At 44.9% G+C, this 16,892-nt stretch overlaps 1 protein-coding gene across 4 annotated transcripts in view; it reads left to right on the top strand.

The window, feature by feature from the left end:
- The window catches only part of CD82 (CD82 molecule), a 45,116-nt gene extending 34,415 nt beyond the window's left edge, over positions 1-10,701 (top strand). For all 4 annotated transcript variants that reach the window (XM_027892297.1, XM_027892296.1, XM_027892299.1 and 1 more), the window contains exons 5-9: positions 677-751; positions 5,334-5,441; positions 7,467-7,658; positions 7,936-8,019; positions 8,532-10,701. In XM_027892297.1, the coding sequence (XP_027748098.1) occupies positions 677-751; positions 5,334-5,441; positions 7,467-7,658; positions 7,936-8,019; positions 8,532-8,609 (537 nt within the window). In that variant the 3' untranslated portion in view covers positions 8,610-10,701. The remainder of the gene's footprint in view (positions 1-676; positions 752-5,333; positions 5,442-7,466; positions 7,659-7,935; positions 8,020-8,531) is intronic.
- The last annotated feature ends 6,191 nt before the right edge of the window (positions 10,702-16,892 follow it).

The following is a 16,892-nucleotide window of genomic DNA, read 5'->3' as shown; positions in this document are numbered from 1 at the left end:
CTAATAGTTCATCTATAGGAAGTTTTCTGTCTGTGGTGGATGAGATGGTACTAGCTTCATACACCTCAGCCTTCTACTTGACTTGGGCTTATTCAGAGCACATGGGTATAGGAACCTAAGTATTGCACACATTGTGTGTCCTGGTACTAGGGGCATCTCCTAGTGTAACAGTAGTAGCTGCCATCATTTAAAAGTAACCTCAGCAGTTTGCTGGTGAATCTTAAATTAAGATCCTCAAACAAACTGAATACCATTTTTTAAAAAGGTAACTGACTTTAGAAACAGTTTTAAAAAACTAGGTTTGTAAAATTGACTCTGTTGTTCTGTTGAGGCTTGGGGTAGGCAGAGCCCAACTGATAGAGGCCAGAGTGGTCTGGGAATGGAGCTGGAGGTGGGAGAGGCAGTCCCTGTTGGAATGACATATGCAGAGAGTGCTTGTAAGCCCTCTCCCACCTGAAATTTCCCTGTTGGCATGATGGGAGAAGTGCTGAAGTGCACTGATCTGATGTGGATGCTTGTATGTAAGCCTTTTCCTCGGAGGAGCATTGTTGATAGCAGTTTGTCTGCAAGCACAAAAGGTGTTAGCTCACTGTTGTGATTCCTCTTGTATATGAAACCTTATTAAGCTTGTGCTATTATGTAAAGATTTTTCTAAAGGTTTCTTTTTGGTTTACAGTACTTCACCTGCCTGATGATAATCCTCATAACTCAGGTTGCTGCTGGATTGGTCATCTACTTCCAGAAAGAAACGGTAAGTGTTTCTTATTGTATATCTTTTCCTTGGTCTTGGCTTGGGAATACAGGAGACATCTACAAATTTTTTCTTCCAAACTGGGCTATAACCAGCAGACATAACTGGATTCTCCTTTCCTCTACTGGCACTCAGCAGCTTTGCTGGGCAGTTTCTTTTTTCTGTATCTGCCTCGGTAGTGCTGCTTTCTCAAGTAAGATGAAGCTCTGTTTGGCATGCAGGCTTTATTTTTGGGTAGTGGGAAGAGTAAAAAGAAAATCCTGAAAGGCTGTAGACTGCACCTCCTCTTGATCCTGCTGTAGACAGCTGTTTGGGCATGTATTAGCAGTGGTTACTACCATGTTGCCATCACTGGTGCTTTGAGGAGTTACCAGCCTAAGCGCTTTTTTGACTGGTCTTCCTCCTTGTACCATTTTGTTCTGTGCTTTCAGTGTTTCTGCATCTGTGTGCAAAACTCTCCTTGCAAGAGCTGTGCTCTTCCCCAAGAGCAAACCCAAGTATCTGACGGTTCCTGTTCTACAACTGGAGTTTAAAAACAAGTGGTTTAATATTTTGAAGTGGATCTCTTTGTCAGGAATGCAGTTTCACAGTGTATGCTTCTAGAGCTCCAACAGGCTTGGTAGTGTAAAGGGAATGATTCTTGAGCTACTTGAGTGCATTGCAACAACCCATCCTGGCTAAACTGGGAGCCACAGAGATGCAGTGGGAACAAGTTATAAATGTGGTGTCACTACTGGCTTCTGGTACCAGCTGTGGATAACCCATCCTTTGCTGCATAACTGTGTATCTGTACCTCTGTACAGCTGTGCTTGCTTCTCCTAAGCCAAACCTTCAGCTAGGCAGTTACAGAAAACAGATGGTTGAGTAAGTTATGGATGGGACCTGGTGGAGAAGTTTGGGAACAGGGGGAAGGTGCCTGCCATGAGCCTAACGGATACGAGCTTTGTATAAGTGGCTGTGGTGACTGTGAGCAGCTGTCTGGGTTCCTTGACAGATGTGGTGTGAATATAGCTTGCTCTCTGGGCTGGCTGAAGCTGAAGGAGAAAATAAAACATTGGCTAACAGGTGTGTAAAGATGCAGTTTTAAATGAGCTGCTAATCTTCAACAACTCTGACTAATAAAGGGGAGGAGCTGTGGGGATGGGCATTCCCCTGTGTGATGGGGAAATTCGACTTTTCAGACCATGAAATTCTGTACCCCTGTTATTTCTTCTCCTGTTGTCACTCTGCTCTAAAAAAACCCTCTAGCTTTTAAGCTGCAGCTCTTCATTTAAACCTCAGTCAGACCTGGGAGAGATTAAAAGTGCTAGGGGTTACTCTGCACAGCCCTTGGAGCTGGTGTGACTGGCATCATCACTTGTACAGATCTGACAGAATGGTCAGGGAAGCTGGGCTTTGAACACATGCTCCTGTTCAGTCCTCAATGAACAAAATCCATGGAAAAGCTTTTTTCTAGAGCCCTTCTATTTCAGGGATCCTCCAAAGTACCAGCCTAAAGCGCTAAGAAAAGCTGTTTCAGGAAGGTCTTGGCTGAAACCTCGAGCACGCTGGTTTGAGGCTGCGCTTCAGTGCATGTTGCTCTGCTTCACTTGGTGTGCGTCATCCCAGGGCAGCTCGGAGCACAGGGAAGCACACTGAAACTGCACAAGATCCAGTCCCTAGATGTCTATTGTATTCTTCGTGTTTATTTCTCTCTGACTTACTTGGTTAGATATGAAACAAGGAATAGCAGAGTGAGGGAAAGGATTTTGGATCCAGAATGTAGCAAGTTGGTACTTGTTCCTCCATTTCTTGTAACCTTTTAACTCAAGTATTAATTTCTACAGATTCACTTGATGTTATTGTTGAAATATCTGTTCCTTTTCAGTGTCAAAATCCCCTCCATCCTGACTTGTAAAAGTATATTGAAATAAAGTTGGCATAACTAAAAGGCCAAGCCTCTGACAGGAAGGCTGCTGCTTTGCCTCTCCCATGAGCGTTGTTAGAGGAATGCCCCTTCAGACTGGAATTGCCTGTTACTGCCGGGAGGATGTTGATGCAACATTCATTTCCCTACATCTGCTGATGACTGAAACTGTGGAGAGGGTTTTTTTAATGGACAATGAAATAGTAACTTCACAAATGTTGCCAATGGCATTCTGCTTTGTAAGCCTAGTGTCACTACTCACCTACATCAAGTGGATGACAAGCTCCTAAACATGTGAGAGCCTGGGCAAGATCTCTCGTGGCCTAGTTCACACAGTGCTCTGCAGCTTGCCTCTAAATGCTTAGAGTGAAGGAGAGCAGTGGTGTTTTGGGAATAGTCCTACTTGCTAGCTATTGTTTGCAGCAAACAGGCCTGGGTGATTTTGTGCAGTGACTTGTCTGGGGCTATGGACAATGCATTAGTTTTCAAATCTGAAGTGGGGAGAGCTCCCTCCAGGTTCTTTGACCCTGTTTTTGTGTGCAGGCTAGATGCTAATACATGCTGGAGGAAGGGTATAGCTTGAGTCTGACAGAGGGAACAGGATAGATGACTGACAGTGGAAGAAGCCTGCACAATTCATTCTATGATCAAGACAGGGATTGAAGACCCAGGCTCTTGCCTCTGGCATTCAGCTTTCTCCGTCTCCCTCTTTAGCAAGCCTATGTAAAGGGAAGACTGACTACCTTACTGCTTTCTGGCAGTGGTCTGTGGCTTTTCCTGGAGCATTGATGTCTCACAAAGCACTGAGTCCTGACAGGTTTTAAATGGGTGAAGATGGTGGAGATGTTGAAAGCCTAAGGGTTCCATAATCCTTTCTAGCTTGTTACTCTTTCAGTTTTACTCTGCCAGGTGCCTAAGGGTGAACAGCTGCGGGTGCCTGTGTTTTCCCTTTGGGCTGCTCTGCTGGTTAAACCCATGAGCAAGCTGCCTGTGTATGTACTCTCCAGAGCTGTGCTATTGTTTGTGTAATATTCTCCCTTTCTCAGATTACTTTCTGAAACTCGTAGGAATGCCTGAGTTTTTTTCTAGCTGAAATACCTCACTTTTTGAAACCCACACTGTTTGCAAGACCTCTTGCCTGTTCTTGTATAAGAGTAGGGGAAGAACAGACATACAGCTTCCCTATGCAGCTGTGATTTGGGTCATAAGGTTCAGGGCTTGTCTTTGCTTGTGGTGGGGTCCTGAGATGGAGAACAGAAGCACTGCCTGGGATTCTTGCAGAAGTGACACTTGGCTCTGTTTGACCTAATAGCCAAGGGACTAGATGGGCCCAGGGTAGGAAAACAAATCCAGCTCTCCTTGCCTCCCCCCTGCAATGTGGAGCAGCAGTGTGTGGGAGGGATGAGGGTGGGAACTCAGAGGTTCAGTAACTGATAAGGCTTATGGCAGAAGCTGAGGCCAATCTCATTAGTGAGAACCAGGTCAGGTTGCCTCGATTTGAAGGGAAGGAAAAGGGGAAGCGAAGTAATTAAAAGGGGAAGAACTAGACATCATGAGAAGAAAGATCATGCAGCTCCCATCTGTCTGGTCTGACATAGCTGATCCTAGTGAACTGAGCTCCAGTTTTCCTAGGAAGAAGAGTTGGTGATGTAAAAAAGCTTTTCTCAACAGTAGGAAGTGTTTCCTCTGGATGAGAGTCCTGGAGTTTGCTGTGGTCATTTACCATGCTTAATACTAGAAGAAAAGGGAAAAAACATTTCCACTGATTTGAAATATGCTGTGGTACCACAGTCAAAAAGTTAATATGTAGGATGGGAACATCCTAGTCCTTAGTCTGATGTAACTCTATCTTGTCCATCAGGCAGTCTAATGACACTTTTTTCCGACCTCTTGTGATCTGGGTCTGTCCTTAGCAGTAACAACTGTCATCATGTACAGGCTAGTTAAGAAGAGCTTCAGAAGGAGGTGGGAGGAAGAAGGTGAAAGAGTCTGACAGGTGTAGCTTGCAGCTCTTATCAAACTGAAAGGTGTTGTAAATGTCTCTGGATAAGGAATGGGGGCAAAGGGATGATTTGATACACCTGAGCTTTGTAATAAGACTGTTTATGAGCAGTTTAGATTGTTGTAATACTTCGTGCCTCAATACAGAAACAGCAGTTGTAGGAGTCTGGAGAGAGACAGATCAAGGCCTTGCGAAAAAAGCAAGTTTCCACCAACTGTATGTCAGTAAACCCAGTGCATATAGGAGCAGCAAAGTGACTCATACCTTCCCTGAGCAGTGGAGATGAACTGCAGTGACTGAAATTCTTGCCCAGAGTCTCGCCTACAGTACACAGTTAGGAACACATTTTTTGTGAGTCCTTGAGGCAGTGTTGTCCTTTAGCTTACACTTACCTTGAACATCTCTTAGTCTGTGTCTTAGCAGGATAACTATACCCAGCTCTGTTTCCTTATTGCTCATCAGGTTTGAAGCCCTTCCAGGTGCCTGGGCAAGGACTTGCTGGGAAGTGCTAGTGCTTTGGCTGCTGCAGCAGTGAAGCTGCTGTTCTTATCCATACTTTTTACTGCAGTTAGCTTTTTAGAATGACTGAAGCTTCATATATGTGTTCTAAGCCCCAAAGAAAAGGCTACAAGGAATTGACTAATCTAACTCTCCTTCCTCTTTTTTCTTGACAGCTGAAAGAAGAGTTGTCCCGCATAGTTAAAGATCTGATTGAAAATTATAACCCTTTGAATGAAGATAAGAAGAACTTGCAAGAAGTATGGGACTATGTGCAAATACAGGTGAGTCTTAGGGGACACCAAGAGTTAGATGATTTGTCAGTTCAGACAATGGCCTTTAAAGCTGGGCTGAGGACAGGGAAACAGGTATTGCATGCTGATCTACAAAGTCGCCTGTGAGGTTTGGTGTCTGCAGACTAGAAAATGGTCTTGCTTGCTACTACTAGGTCAGACTCTGGGCCATTTCTGCATGCTAGCTGTTAGAAGTAGCTAGTATTGGCTGCATGGCCTAATGTGTCCAGCCTGTCCTTGTTTGCTGGGCCTCCTGAATACTAATGTGTGAAAACCACTTTGCATATGACTTTTGTAGCAAGTTTGCACATGGTTTTTGTAGCAGGTTTATTGCCAGGCAAGTCAGCAGCACCATCTGCCTTACTACTTGGTGCATGTTGCTTGCTTATTGTGATGATTCTTCTGCAAGTGTCAGCCTACTTGGGAGCCATCCAACTGCCCATGGTTTCTGTTTTAGCATCAGGGTCAGCACTTGAGCAGCTAGAGAGTATTCAAGCACACTGGAGTCATGACAGCTGTTTACTGCCAAACCACAAGCTTGAGAGCTGGCTGGCTGTTGTGGTTAAATACATGCTTAGCATGGAACTGATGTGCAGTAAGTACAAGTAATAGCATTTGTCTTCTGTCTGTTCTTTGGTCTGCAAAACATTGACCTGCAGTATTTCTCCTCCTTGGAGAATGACTTATTTATGTTTTATCACTGTGGTTGCAACTCCTTGCTAGTGAACTCAAGGGAAGCCTGAGTCTACTATGGAGAAAGGCTCTTGCTTGAGCCCTTCTTGAATGTAGGAAGAGAAGAAGGTTTTGTAGAGGTGAAGAAGTTGGGAGTCCTTGCACACTAAAGTTAGCATTTGAATGGGGGGTGGGTATTCCGTAGACCAGTCTTGGAGTTAAAGTCCAAACTTCTCATAAGGCAGGGGTGGTTCCTTCTGGAGGCTGGATCTTCACAACCCTTGTTGAGAATGCAAATACTTTTCCTGGTGTGGATGTTCATCTCTTTGTATCTCTGCTTCGTGTCTGTTATAGCAGAAACACTACTTTTCCTTTCTGAGCAGAGGAGGATTTTCCCTAACCTTCTGCCTCGAGATTTGTAGCCTTTCTGCCGTGTGCCACCATGCAGGCACAGGGATCAATGCTTATGGTAGGATCTTAGTCCTTGCTGGACTTCCCGATGTACTTTCCCCTCCAGCAACTAGTTTTATCACGTGGCTGTAGAGAAATGTGTTTCTTTGGATGGAAAATACTCCTCATCCTGTTTTCCAGCCAGTCCCTACTGCAGCCAGGCAGGCACTAGCTCACGCTGACGAGCCGGGGCTCGCAGTGTGGTGACGCCATCGTGCGGTGGCTGCTGCTGTCCCCGCGGCCACGGCTGACATCAGTGGTACCTTGCGACTGGGAACAAGAAAATGGGACGTTCCTGTTTCGCGTCTGATTTAAAAAAACGTGTGCCACTCAAAGAAAAATCAAGTATTAGCATTTAAACCTATAGAAGTGGCTTTACTAGTGGAAGACTAGGTAGTAATGCTTTTGACATGTCTATGAATACACGTGATGAATTTTCAACACATGAATCTCTTGCCTGCCTTGCTTCTCCGTCACCAAATCAATCTGCCAACAATAAAACTGGAGGGACTGAAAAACTCTCGAATGTGTCACACAGGACAACTGCCCTCCTCCAGCTGACCCACCAACCACACCTCTGTTTGCAGTTTTACCTTTATTTAGCATTGTCACCTGGAAATAAGATGAGGTTTGCTAGTATTTAGTCTGCTAGAAGTCAACCTTTAACTCTTGCTTTGCTAGGAGTGATTCTTAAGTAGGAAATCTGTCTTCTGGACAGCCCTATGTATAAGTGACCAGGATGGTGTTCTAATACAGCTAATTCATGCAAATGGTATGGCCTGACTGTTGTTGATACATGGAGAGTTCTTGTGTACTTCTGCCTGTTTATTTTCATGTGCAGTTATGTTGCCAGTGGAAAGTATAAGACTGTGATGATCTCTCTCTTGTTATTAGATCACCTGCTGTGGTTGGACTGGAGCAAAAGACTGGGAAGATAATGAGATTATTATCAACAAAAGCATGACGGAGTATCCCTGCTCCTGCTCCAATAGAACCGAGGACTTAGAGGAAGGAAGAGGTTTCTGTCGTCTGGATGAGCCTGTCAATGGCACTGCAACCTATACTGACTGGCCTGTTCATGGGCAGGTGAGTGGGTATGTCTGGGCCCTGTGAAGCTTCCACTGAAGTTGCCTTATCTTTGTTCCTCTGGGAGCTTCTTTCATGCCATTAGTACTTGAAGTACCTGTAGAATTTGGGGGAAGAAGGGATAGGAATCCCACCCTTTTTTTGCTAAAGCTACTGTGAAACTTGATATAGCGTGTAATGGAGATAATTCCTGCACGTAAAGGAAATGTGTTATGGATTTTCAGTCTTGAGACACAGATTCATGCTTCTTTTCCTTGTGACCATGTTTTTTCTGTAGGGATGCATGGATGGTGTAGAGCAGTGGTTGAAGGACAACCTTGGTGTCATTCTTGGGGTTTGCACTGGTGTTGCTGTTATAGAGGTAAGTCACTTCCTGATGTGAATCTGTACTCTCTTACCATGGAGATTCTTTGAAAGGCAAAGCTGTTTTCTCAAGTAGTCGACAACTGGTTTAATGGTGGTGCAGTTCTAGTTCTTGGTTGTGTCTAACTGGGCCTTTGAACTGCTGCTTTCATTGATTGGATTAAAAATTGAACAAAGCCCTGTGGTTCCTTCTGATGTGTCTGACTCTTGACAATTCACTGTATGTGTAACCAGGAAGACTGAGACAAGCAGCATCCTGCTAGTGAAATCCCACTTGTTGCCTTAAAAAACCCATAATGTAAATTCCAGATGAAGGCACATATTTCTGCAGTCCCAGTTTTTTGCCATACCAGTTACTGCATTTGCTTTGTGTTGTGGCCCAATTCTATTCACCTGTCTGGTGTCATTGAAAGATGTTTACTGTATTCTGCTCCCCTGTATCACCTGTTCTTCCCCCACTATTATCTGTCTGGTTGCTGATTTTGTTCCCATTCTTCATACTTCTTCCAGCTGCTGGGGATGATACTGTCCATTTCGCTTTGCAAGAACATACACAGCGAAGACTACACCAAAGTGCCCAAGTCTTGAGTTGGCTGACTCCAGAGCTACGGCACGACAGAGAAAGGAGCAAACAGAACATTCCTGCCTCATACCCAGACTGTCCAACCATTGACCATTATTCCTGTGACATCCCATTTCTGATACCACTCTGCTAAGAACTGTTAGACCTGCAACACAGCCTGATCTTCTGGCAATAGGGCCTTTGGGCCACCTGCATCCTGCCTCTGGATTATTTCAACTTCAAGAAGCAGAACTTGAACTGTCTCATATCACATGAGACACCAATTAACCTGAGGGGACAATGCTTTTGCTGACTGCTCCATGACAAACAATGCTACTTATATCTTCATTCTACAACCCACTGGGCCTAACATACAGTAACTTCTCTCTCCCTTGCTCTTCTCCTGCACATCTTTTCACCTCCCCCCAGAAATCCCATCTCTAGTCCCATGAGCCAGGAATTCTGTTGAGGTTCCAGTGCTTTGGTAGCTTCACTTGCTACACTGACTTGTGGTGGTAACTAGTCATTCTCTATAGGCTTTCTCCTCCCTTGCAGTTAACCTTATTCAGCTCCTACTATGCATCTTCCAGACTAGGTTCTCATCTGAAATATCAAGTGCTACCATCATACTTGCTGCTTCTGCTTCTGGAGTCAGCTATGCCTTGCCTTCAGTGGAGTTCTTCCCTTTGAGCGTGACGAGAAGCCACTAGGAGGGAGCCAAGCCTACCTATTGATTCCTAGTGTGACCTGGCAGATTGTGGTGGTGGTGCTCAGCTGCCTCTGCAATGGATCCTTTGGGTTTTGGATTTAGCACTTAGATGTTTCTCCCATTTACCTCTGTATCTTTTCCTTTCCTCCTAGCTCCCCTTTGCTGGCTCCTGTCAGTTGGAGGTACTTCAGAGACTGCTGTATAGTGTGGACTCAGCCCCAGGCTGTCTCTGCTGGTTGCATTCTTGGGTTGCCAACTCTGTAGAGGTTACGGTTAATTTGATTCTTCCCCTGCCCCTATATGAACCTAAAATTTGTTAGCTGTGGTTTTTAGATATGGATATGGAGGGATCTGACTGGATTGCCGATGCTGTGTATTGGAAAGACCACTGCTACCAGTGTCCAGTGTAGGTTCTGTAGTTTGGATGCAAGAATAAGTTGCTTTTATTTCAATTGTCCATTTTTCTAAACTCCACTGTGGTCTGGAGCCATGGCTGCATCCTGAGTTCTGTCTCAAGTGCCAGCACTGCAGCAGATAAGTAGCAGGTTCTGCAGTCATGCAGACTGGGTGGTTTCTGTGTTAAATGGCTGGGCTGTTCATTCTATTCAGCCCATGGCCAGCAGCAAGGAGTGGTGTAGACCAGATGAAAGTAGGAGATGTGTGTGAAATACTGCCCCATCTTCCTACATAAGAGAGCTGGGTGCAAATCTTCAGTCTTAGAGGTGTCTTGGGCACAACAGGTTTCCTGCTGTTGTACATGGTACAATCACCCTGATAGCAGGAAGCTGTATGAGAGTGAAGTGGGTGGTCCTTGCCTGTTATGAGGTACTTGGTGAGAGAGCCTTTGCCTTACAGAGGTGGTTCCAGGACCATGTCCTGTCAGGAGTGGGGTTGGTAGTCATAACCCTAGTAGCAGTTCCGGGGGTGGTTTCACTACCTACTCAGTCGTCCTTCTGGGGAGAAAGGCTTGTGCAGGGGATCAGGGCCCCAGCAGTGAGTCCCTGCTCTGTCCTCTCTGGACACAGTAGTGACTGGGGAGAGAGTAGCTATGATTGGGCAACTGGTTTTTATGGAGGTCTGGTAAGGCTTTGCAATTCTGAGATATCAGCCCCTTCCTGCACAGATCCTTTGAGCTGATCTTTGCTATAGCAGAAGGCACCTTTAGCAGTAAAGCTTGCTAGCTTTTGTAACACACTCTATTCTCTAATATGTTCTTATTTGTAAGATTCTTGTTCAGTTACAGATGCCAATACCAAGCAGCAAGTAAAAAAATACCAAGCCCATTCTGGATTTCTTTTTTTGGTTTTGTCTGTTTTTAGCAAAATCTTCCTACTGGAAGAAATGCATGTACAGATATAAAAGTCTAGAGGGTGAATATTTCTGTAATAAAGACTTTGCTAAAAAAATATTTATCTCTGTCTATGACTTGTGCATTGTAGTGTTTTCCCCTGGCTTCCTCTCCATCCCCTTCTGCTTTACATGCAAACCACTGACATCTTGTTTGTTCAGGGTAGCAAAGGAGCCTGTCAAAAAGCTGGTCTGAGGCCCATTGTGAGATCAGTGTGGACTGCGAAGATACTGCCCAGCAGAGGGAGGTGACAATTTTCTGGGCTGTACTCTGCCTCGCTTTATGAAGTATGTTTGAATTAGGGAGCTGATTGAGTGGTAGCTCCTTTAAATTACCTGCTATGTCCTAGCAGGTAGTGATCTCAGCTAAGTGATCTCTCTATTTGAAGATGTCGCTTCAAATCTGTACAGTCTGCACAGTATGAAGTCATAAGCCTTGGGGACTAATTCTGACAAAATGCAAGCTTGCTGCTGTGCCCACAGTGCATACAGCTCTTGCTAACTTACCTTTATAATTTTTTCCTACTCACCTTTAGTAGGCTTCTGCCACCAGGCTGCTATTTTAAAAAAAGATTCTTCAGCCCCTGCCCTACTCTACTGTGAGGGGGAAGAAAGATTTTTTTATAGGTTATGTCACCACACACTGGGCTTGAGTGAAAAGCTCTTGAGAAGCAGATAGGGCAAATATATAAATCTTTTCTCAGCTTGGCAGCTGAGAAGAGGATGTGAGCTGGATCTCAAAATTCTTTCAGATCCTATGCCACGTTGGTGTTTCTGGCCATTGAAAATGGCTTAGAGCAACCTATGGTAGAGTGCTAATGAAGTCTACAGCTGTTGCTTTAGCAAATAATGAACATGACCTAAGTTTCATACATGTTTGAAGAAACAGAATTAAGTTTGCAGAGGAGAAAGTACTGGAGCGCTATCAGCAAACCCTGGTGGCAACTGAGTCCAAGTCAAGACTTCAGTAACCCTGAGCAGACGAGTGCTTCAATGGATCCTGGATCCACAGAAGGGTGCAATGATCTGTCTTACTGTGAGTACAGCTTGTTCCTTTCAGCTTTCTGAGACTCTGCTTGAGGAGAGCTTGGTTCTTGGTAGCACAGAATCTCCCATCTTTCTGGTTGGTTTCCCATAACAGTCTGCTTTAATCAGGTGGCACTGCTTTTCCAGACCCCACCATTTAGAGGGCTGTATTTCATGGGCAGCCCTGACCAGATGGCTCCTAGGTGTAGAAGGGCGCTGCTGGTTTCCATTCAGCCTCATGTGGAGCTGGAAGGAGAGAGGAGGGAAAGTGAGGACCGGTCCGTTGCTTGTCTGCAGCTTGGGTTCCAAACTGCCCGAGCTCTGTGGAAACCACTTGCCTTTGACCACTGGAGGGAGGTGTTCCACCAAGAAAACTAAGTTCAGGCGGGTCCCTGGGGAACGAGAGGATGACTCTGATGGCTTCCTTCTGCTCCTGGCAGCAGGGTAGCTGAAATAACTTGTAATTACAAATTTATTCTCATCATAAAAGATTTGTGCTACATGCTTGGCATTTATAGGCATAGTTTTCCCTTCCATTCCTTCGGGCACACAGTTGGATGTTTTGTTGCATGTCTTCCACTACTGTGAGAGTTATGTTTCCTTCTTGTGTTTCTGCTGTATGTAGCTCTGGAAGTTAAGCATGAGGAGCTTTCTCATACTGCTTCTTTCCTTGTCCTCATTTTTTCCTTTGTTGCTCCATCCTCAGTTCCTTTGTGCAATCAGTCTGTGAGGAAGGAGAGGGCATTTAATGCTTATAAACTTGATCTAAAAAAGATTCTAGGAAGAAAGTCCTCAGACCTTCAGAGAGGGGAAAAAAATCTGCTGCTGCTCCTTGGGCCAGGCTCCCAGCTCATCTCCAGAGGCAAAGGTTTGCCGCTGGAACTAGGAATCAGACTAGCACTCAGACTTCTTGGGAGCTGCAGTGTTTGTCTAGCAAAGCCCACAGGCCAGCCTCTGCAGAAGCTCAGCACATGGAAGCATTTTGTGCGTAGCCAATAAGCTGCTATATGGCTGTCCCAGGCCAATAATTAATATTGCAAGAGTAGAGTTGTGACCGCCATGTGGCCTGAAGCAGAGCTCCTAGTAATGAACTGGTGACATTCCTCATTCTTTGTGATCATGAAGCACGCAGAAGCTGCTATAATTCTTTCCGTGAGGTGGTTTTTTTTTTTTTTTCTGGAAAGGGAAGAGGAATTGCATTAGTTGGAGTGGCTATGGGCAAGTCTATAGGTCACAGTACATCTTTTCTTTTAGGGTTTCTGCATAGCACATGCTCAAATGTAACATGTGGCAACTGTTCTTTTCCCTCTAATTCTCCCATGTGTGTTGGTGTGGCTGGTCTCTGCCAGCTTTGCTCTGGAATTAGGCTGAATTTGCTAGACTTCAGAAATGTCTGATTTCTGGCTGCTGAAGGACAGGCTGCAAGCGGTGGTGTCAGACTCCATGACTTGGTTGGGAAAGGCGAGGAACAGGCAGCCACAGGGGCTCACTGCTGAAAAGCCTGAGGACCCTGGGATTCCCACAAATGCTGCCACTCGATGCCATAAATGGAGAACATACCCTCAATTATTCATGATCTGGCTCTATTCCATTAGCTAAGACTCTGCTCTAGCTGTGGCCTTTTATTACAAATAAATCTTAGTTAGCAGCCGGGATTTCTGAAAGATATCTTAAACCAGGTTGACACTAAAAACTTGTCAGTTTAAAAATCTGCTAGCATGGAAGTCTTCAAACACTTGCAAATTGGCAAAAGGCCCTTAGCAAAAAATATGCAAATAGTGAACCAAAGACATTAGTAAAATGTTGCTAGTAAAGCTACTAAGTGTGTTTTAGCCATTATAAACAATTTCTAGCAAGTGTGGCTGGCAGAGTGTATGCAATTTTTTGCCTTGTGGCAAGAATCCCTTCTGCCAAACATGGGAAATTACCTTATCCTAAGTTGATTGTATAACTCCAATCATACATTCTTACTTCTCGTAGGTATGAGTTTTTGGGATTCTCCCTGCTAAGCTTCTAGCATTACAATTGACTGGGGGGTGTGTGCTATTTGGCTTTTGTGGGGCGGGATTTAAGGGAATATTGGTTGCTTTGTACATGGAGAAAAGGTATTCTAAGTTCTCTAGGCAAAAATATTTCATCTATTTAAATGGAGTTTTGAGAGGAGGATGAAGCTCCAGGTAGTATGTGGATGCTCTAAGACATATGGAATGTGAAAGGGAAAATCCTGCTTTAGGCCCCTAGGATGGTGTTTGCACACACTTAAATTAAACATCTCTCTGGTATCTTCTTTCCTATAACTCTCTCACTGATGAATGGTACCATAAAGTGACTCCTCTGTCCACAACAATCCAGAGTTACGCAGAAAGTATGGAAACCTACTTCTGTAACTAAAGCAGGCCCTACCTTCAGGAAACCAGAGAGCATTTGCCTCCCCTCCTAAGGGCTCTAGATGTTAGTAACTCCCATTCCTTCACAATGTTTCTTTGAGCAATGGCAGCAGCTCAGGGATTATCTTGATATCACTCTTTGTTCTGTGAATGTTCACCACCTTAGGAACTATTGGTTTTACACCACAATGACGCCATCGTGCTGCTGCTCCAGACCTACATCAGATCTAGGCTTCCTGCAGGGCCCCAGATCCTTACTGTGCCACCACTTTGTCCATCGTGTGTCTCTTGCCACAGCAAGAGACAGCATTACTTCCTGTTCATAACCTTAAGTCTTCTCCATGTTGTCTCTTTGTGTCCAAGCAATTTTCCTGGAAGTCCTCGGTCTGCAGTTCTTTCTGAGTCTGGCTGCCAGCATCAGGTAACCAAATCTAATAAAGCAACACTTGTGACAGTGCAGGAGGTCAGAGGACTGTGCATCAGACTAACTTTTCCCTTTTTTTTTTTTTTTTCCCTCCTTAGAGTTGCAGACTGGACATATGGAAGTTCTTCAGAGACAGTGAGAATCCCAGAGCATGTGATCATCTGAATGGCTTACCCAGCATGCTTCCTGGGTATTTTCTACATAGCTCTTCTGGAAACTATTTAGGGTTTACTGCGGTGGAAATGTGAGGTCCTGTCAAGACCATGTTATAGTACAGACATGTGCTTTGTGCACTGAACTTGCACAATGATGTCAGAACAGTATAACTCAGGCAGTGATGTCTGCAGACAGCCTGGAACTATAACCCAGTACAGTGCAGACCTTTGGCAGAGGTTGTTTCATGATGCTCTTAAGTATTTAAAAAGAAGTTGTTCTTTTAATACAATGCTGTAATTAAGTCTGGTTAGCACTGGTTGGGAATTCCTTTGCCAAAAAAGTTTTTCCCTAGTGGGAGTAGGTTTCTATAAAACAAAGTGTGTTTTATTTATGGTTTTTTTTTTCCTTCTGCTTAAACAGACTGAAAATAATTGGATAACTTCTGATGGAGGGCTTTCTTCTGCTTTCTTCGTGGTTGCTTCATAGTAAACATTATGTAAAAGGCTTGCAATTGAACAAAATGGAATTATAAAACTATATTCTAAATCACCTAATACTTGGATATATGGGGCTTCTGAGGTGGGACAGACTGGGGAGGTAGGTACACTTTTTCTGCCAAGATTGAGTCCAACTATAAACTGAGCGCTTGTAAGTCTGCCAATAAACCATGTTCCGAAGTGCCACATCTACATGTCTTTTAAATACCTCCCGGAATGGTGACTCATCCACTTCCCTGGGTGACTTGTTCTAATGCTTGGTAACCCTTTCATTGAAGAAATTAATATCCAATCTAACCCCTCTCTTCCCCCTCCCCAGTGCTAATTGAGGCTGTTTTCTCTCATCCTGTCACTTTTTACTTTGGAAAAGAGACTGACACCTGAGAATTTTGTATTTTGGAGTGGCTTCTATAGAACCGTGTGAGCAATTCCTCAGAGCTTGTGTTTAAGTGGAAATGCACCAGTACCAGGTTCGTATGAGCCTGTGGAGGTGAGGTGGTGTGGAAGATAAGCTGGGGCAGTGTGGGTGCTTCTAGAAGGTGAGATGCATCCACGGGAGGGAACAACCTGGGGAGGAGTCTGGGGAGGAGGACAAGACCTTGGCACATGATCTGGGGGTGAGGGAGGTGTTGGGGACAGACAGAGGCATTGTGATGTTTGCCCTGACAAGAGGGAACCATGGTAGAGGGCAGGGCCCTACAATGAGCAGGATGGGAAGGTGGTAGAGAGCAGGGTGGTAGAGATCCATTCCTAGATGTTTAGCTGCAGCTATTTGCCCAAGAAAATCTGAATTACTTCTTAGGAAGGGGTTTGGCTTTAATTTGTATTCTAATTGGAGGCTTAGTCTGTGCTTCAGGCAATGGCGACACCACCATCTCAGGGCTGCTGCCCACTGTAAGCCAAGCAGGAGTCATCTGGCAGTGGTGTCAATCCGTCCAGGAGTCTCCTGGATTCTTGAAGCAAGGAGAGATGAGACAAGGCCTCATTTCCCTGTTCTGCAAGGTGACATAAATGTGGTGGGGCAGGTCATGCCTGTGAGAGATGTGCCTGGAGAAGCCTCAGGAATGGGCCCCCTCAGAACAGCACCCACAAGCCAGCCTGAGGAGCCAGCCAGTATGGCCAGGTAGGTTGGTCTGCTGAAGAAATGCCAAGCTGTGGTCTGACCATGAAGGGCAGCAGAATGAGCTGCAGCCCTGGAGGGGATGTCAGAAGCAGATTTCTCTGGAAGAGTTGTTCTCAGGAGGCTGGGACTATAAGACAGGTAGGGCAGTGGGAAGTATTTCAGCTTTTAAGGTTTGCCACATTAGTTCTCGCTGCAGTGTGAGATGGAAGGACACAACTCCTGTGCCTGAGCATGAGCACTCAGTTGTAGGGCTGCTACTGTGGAAATAGGCAGCAGGGAATGCAGAAACCACGGCACCTTTGTCCTTAAGTGACTCTTCTGCATTTCACATTAACTTCAGGATCAGTTTAAAATCAGTTGTTTATAAAACAATCTACGAGGTTGACAGAGTTGCCTTTTGAGTATTTCCAAGTATTGGCAGTCTGTCTATTGGTTTATACACTTTCACCACACATGTTATGAAAACAGTCTCTTGCCTCCTGTAACACCCAGATTAAATGTTCTTTCTCATGCTTACTGGCTCTTCCTGAAGTCCCCAGCAACTTCTGCTTTGGCTAGTTGGTCCCAAAATTTGATGAGAAAGTTTGGCTGCAGAATGCTGGGGGGTGCAGGTTCTTAGTTGCAAGGAATCCCTACACAC

This window comes from Empidonax traillii, unplaced genomic scaffold (genome assembly GCF_003031625.1).
Source record: "Empidonax traillii isolate 1590-97213 ecotype Southwest subspecies unplaced genomic scaffold, ASM303162v1 scaffold345:size607713, whole genome shotgun sequence".
Lineage (NCBI taxonomy): Eukaryota > Metazoa > Chordata > Aves > Passeriformes > Tyrannidae > Empidonax > Empidonax traillii.
Note: the sequence above shows the minus strand (reverse complement) of the source record. Positions and strands in the feature narration are given on the sequence as shown.